Source organism: Hordeum vulgare, chromosome 2H (genome assembly GCF_904849725.1).
Source record: "Hordeum vulgare subsp. vulgare chromosome 2H, MorexV3_pseudomolecules_assembly, whole genome shotgun sequence".
NCBI lineage: Eukaryota > Viridiplantae > Streptophyta > Magnoliopsida > Poales > Poaceae > Hordeum > Hordeum vulgare.
This window is the reverse complement of record NC_058519.1, coordinates 600,871,386-600,876,418: the sequence shown is the minus strand read 5'-3', so window position 1 is coordinate 600,876,418 and position 5,033 is coordinate 600,871,386. Positions and strand designations below refer to the sequence as shown.

At 49.3% G+C, this 5,033-nt stretch overlaps 1 protein-coding gene across 1 annotated transcript; it reads right to left on the bottom strand.

Moving 5' to 3' along the window:
- Positions 1-801: 801 nt before the first annotated feature.
- On the bottom strand, positions 802-2,211 carry LOC123428712. Its single transcript, XM_045112887.1, has one exon. It carries the CDS (start codon positions 2,209-2,211, stop codon positions 802-804), a length of 1,410 nt encoding a protein of 469 aa, XP_044968822.1.
- Between the last annotated feature and the right edge of the window lie 2,822 nt (positions 2,212-5,033).

Genomic DNA, 5,033 nt, shown 5'->3' with positions numbered 1-5,033 from the left:
TTATGTGCCTTACCCACGGTAGGGAGTGATCATACCCCCTCCTACAAGATACTGGTTCTAGGGGTGATAAGGTGGGCAAACCTTTTTGGTTTGAAAAATGATGGTTAGATCAACCTGATTTTCCCTCCTTGGTGGAGAAAACCTGGTCTACCCCTTCTCCCTTCACCTCTGCCATTTACACTTGGCAGTTTAAGACTAAATTATTAAGGAAAAAGGCGAAGGGATGGAGTATTAATATATAAAAGCTGCTATGAAGAAAAAGAAAATATTTGCTACGAGAATTTGATATTTGGGATGTCTTTTCTGAACAAAATAGAGTCTTAGATGAGGATGTCCTCACGATGAGAGAGATTAAGGCAGAATTAGACAATATCTGGAAAAAAGAGGAGACTGCCATGTGGCAAAGATCTAGAGACGGGAAGATTTTGAAAGGGGACACGGATACTACATATTTTCATGTGGTTGCTAACCAACACAAAAGAAAAAAAAATCATCCTTCGGTCCTGGAAGGCCCGGATGGCCCTATTCATTCCATGAATGAGATGTTGGGAGTGGCAAGTACTTTTTATAAAATGCTTTTTGGCTATGATATAAACCTAATATACACCTTGATGATCATTGTTGGCCAGCAGAAGAGAAAGTCACGGATGAAGAGAATGAGAAGTTAGAGAAACCTTTCTTGGAGGAAGAAATTAAGGAAGCCATTATGGGTTCGTATGTCTGCGGAGCCCCTGGCCTTGATGGCCTTTCTTTTCTTTTTTTACCAAACCCCACATGTAGTAGGTAAATGTTCATTACAAATTATTGAATTAAACCGTCTCCATCTTGCCTCTGATCAGATGTGGAGAACATGCCACGGTCAAACACCGAATCCATCTCGTACAATACCGGCGTCATGTACTCGAACCATCTTCCGCCGTAGACTCCGTTACACCAAGTACTACTACAACGAAACATTGGGAACCTACAATGGCTCTTGAAAGGCCCATTTTCCTCGCCCTTGATATCAATGGACGCCTTCTCCTTGCTCTTGAGATCAATGGTGAAAAAAGAACCACCACGCTGCTCGATGAGCATGGCACCTCTCCTCTCCGCGTAGAAGACATTGTTTATTTCCTCCTTGCTTCCTAGATTCATCAGGTGGGAGCGCAACCACCCTCCCGCACCAGCCTCACTGTCGTCATCTTGTTCTTGCTTGGTCCAAAGCTCTAGGACACCATGTTTGTGCATACTCACGAACGAAAGCTTTCCTTCCCCGATGACGCACGGAAACAACACCCGCCCCCACTGCAGACATCCTTCGACGTGGATCGGGATCTTGGTCAGGGAGACATTGGTGGTGATGGCGTCTACATCGAGCGTGTAGAAGCTTGTCTCGTCCTTGTACAACCAGTGCACGGTGTTAGGGGTGACAACGCCGGCGAAATTCCCACACCTGATGAGGTTTGAAGCCTGGCAAAACTTGGTGGGCGTGCTCCAAGTATCGGTGGCAGAGGAGTACATGTAGACATATATGATCCCATAGTCGCCGGTGTAGGTCAAGAACACTTGAAACGACGACGGCGACCGCTGCTGTCGTCGTTGATCGAAACAGTCAACGACACCATGGTCCTCGTCGGTGAGGAGCGCGCAGCCGGTGAGGTACCAGTCCGAGAATCCAATCAAGTCGAAGGAAAGCAGTGGAAGAAGACGGCGCTGCTTGTCGACCACAGGACGGCACACCGCGAGCAGGCGCTTATCATGGACTCTACGGTACATGCCGTCGTTGAACATGGTAGGCAGCATGATGTTCACGAGGAGAAGACCACGGCGCGATGCGAGTGGCCCTGCGTAGTCGAAGAGGCCGTCGTCGTCGTCGACCAATGAGCCAAAGGCGAGATGCGCACCATGGACGGACCTGCTGAAGGTAGGATGCGCTCCCCCAAGCTGAAGGTTCAAGAACTCCGGAGGCGCGTCGCTTTTCGGACGGGGCTTACCGGCGGGGCACGTAATCTGGTAGAAGATCCCAGCGAGGAGGGACGGGTGGCGCGCCGTCTGCGGCCAGAGGCCGATGCATTGGAGGAAGGCACGGTCGGTGACGACGCGGCGCCATCGCTTGCACGTGGCTGCGCAGCGGAGGAGGTCCTGGTGGCTCGGCAGGCGCTGGAAGACGTCGCGGAGGATGTCGTCCGCGATCTTACCGCCGGCGCGGTGTACGCGCGGATCGGCCATCGATCTCCGTTGCGGATGGATGGATCGATCTGTGTATAGATTTGTCGAGGCCGGCGGCCGGTACCCTAGCTAGTAGACGAGCTCGAAGGAAAGGATCAGCTTATGACGAGCCGCATCATCAAGAGTACAAACTAAATAAACCACGGACGATATATATCGTGCATGTCAGATTGTGAGATCTCTCAGATTGTCGGTTACTCCCTGAAAAGTCTGGAGACCGTTCCCAGGAGATCAGGTTATCAACATTTGCTTCGTTCCCAAGAGTTCAGTTTTTATTTTCTTGTTGAACGAACGCAAGCTAATCTCATGCTGAGAAGCCATCAGTTTTACTTCTTTTTTTAGGGAAAACATCCTGGTCAGCCCACCGATTCAGTTCGATGCATCCATCGCCTCTGGCGCGCAACGCGTGTCCCTTCTCGACCCATGCACCGCACTACATCTTTCTACCTTATCTGACCTGAATCGTTCGTTTTTTATTCAAAACTGACCCTGTGTTCTCTCTGATCTCTCTCTGTCATCTCTCGTTCCGGTCACGGGTAGCCAGCAACGTGCTCATGGAAAGGTTGCCTGAATTCTGCAACATCGTTCATGTTGCGAAAATCCTCTAGCAACATCATCTATGTTGTAAAAAAAGTTTAGACGGATTTTTTTTTCTGCAACACCACCTTTGTTGTAAAAATCTTCCCGCAACATCATCTACGTTGCAAAAAAAAGTTTAGACGAAAAAAAAATCTGCAACACCACCTTTGTTGCAAAAATCCTCCCGCAACGTCATCTATGTTGCAAAAACTAGTAAAGACGAGAACAAAAAATTCTGCAACACCGTCTCTATTTTGTAAATGTTTCTGCAACAAGATGTTTGTTGCAAACACAACAGAGTCCAACACTTCAATGGTTTCGCAACAAAGCTGTTGTTGCATAGCGAGCTACGCAACATCTATCTTGTTGCATTTTGCGACATGCACCTTAGGAGAGATCTGATGGTTGTTTGTGTCACAATCCAACGGTGAAGGAGGTGGATGATGTTTTCAATTCATCTACCGGGGATGCGTAGCAGCCCCGCGAAAACATCCTGGTCAGCCGACCGATTCAGTTCGAGGCATCCGTCGCCTCTGGCATGCAACGTGTGTCCCTTCTGGATCCATGCATCGCACTACATCTTTCTACCTTATCTGACCTGAGTCACTCGTTTTTTATTCAAAACTGACCTTGTCTTCTCTCTCATCTCTCTCCGTCGTCTCTCATTCCGGTCACGGGTAGCCAGCAACGTGCTCATGGAGAGGTTGCCTGAATTCTGCAACATCGTCGTTCATGTTGCGAAAATCCTCTAGCAACATCATCTATGTTGTAAAAAAAGTTTAGACGAATTTTTTTCTGCAACACCACCTTTGTTGCAAAAATCTTCCCGCAACATCATTTACGTTGCAAAAAAAGTTTAGACGAAAAAAAAATCTGCAACACCACCTTTGTTGCAAAAATCCTCCCGCAACGTCATCTATGATGCAAAAAATAGTAAAGACGAGAACAAAAAATTCTGCAACACCGTATCTGTTTTGTAAATGTTTCTGCCACAAGATGTTTGTTGCAAACACAACAGAGTCCAACACTTCAATGGTTTCGCAACAAAGCTGTTGTTGCGTAGCGAGCTACGCAACATCTATCTTGTTGCATTTTGCAACGTGCACCTTAGGAGAGATCTGATGGCTGTTTGTGTCACAATCCAACGGTGAAGGACGTGGATGATGTTTTCAATTCATCTACTGACGGATGCGTAGCAGCCCTCCTTTTTTTAAACAAACGCAAGCTAATCTTACGATAAGAATCAGGTAAATGGGAATACGTGCGTCTCGAGCAATGCACACGTTACATGCACGGTTGAAGGTAACGAACAACAACGAATGTTTTGTGTTCAAGCTACCGAAAGACATGTAAAAAACAAGCAAACAATTATGTCCTTCCGATTCTGAATTCGATTGGTGGTGGAGCTTCCCCCATAGGACCGTGTCCCATGAGTGCTTGTGCGACTCGCTTCCCCCACCTACCGCATCACCCACCACTACCACCGTCACCGTCGCCGCCGCCGCTCGTCGCCGTTGCCTACTACGCAGTCACCGATGTCGAGCCACCCTACTACTACCGGAGTGAGGGAGCGAGGAGGCTTCCGGATGCCGCTCCCACACATCTACCAGGCTTTCCCGGAGATGTTGTAGCCGATCCATTCGATCTCAACGGCGACCTTGAGGGAGACAAGGGGAAGACGCTGGCGGGAACGTGCGGTGCGGATCCACGGCGACGCCCTCTCATGGACGTTGTGTGTGCGTGAAAGGAGGGAGGCAGATCTGAGGATGGAGGAGCGATCGAACCCGCTGTCCCCTGCGCGGAGATTTGCTGAGGTATGCGACGATCAAGCCAACAAGGAGCTGCTGAACTTGGCATGGCGGATCTACTTCGAGGGGACAACCTAGGAGAAGCGCACGATGCCCCATCCCTCCTAGCCGCCAAAGGCTTTCGTCAGCTAGGCGTGCAGGGAGGGGAAATCGGAGGACCCAGCTCGGGCAGAGAGATGGGGATGCATCATGGGTGTGATGCCCACCAGGGTGCCACCAAAGCCATTGTCGGCGGTTCCGATGCCATTCCTATCTCTAACACCGGCATCGGATTGACCACGATGCTTCGCGTCGATGGCCGCCCCCGCCACGTGAACTTTGAGCCGCCATGGTCAGGTGACCGAGGTGAAGCGCCTCCCCTTTCTCAATTAAAATTTCACAATAAAACCACACTTCAGCTTATACATGATAATGTTGGGTTGTCCCATGAACAAT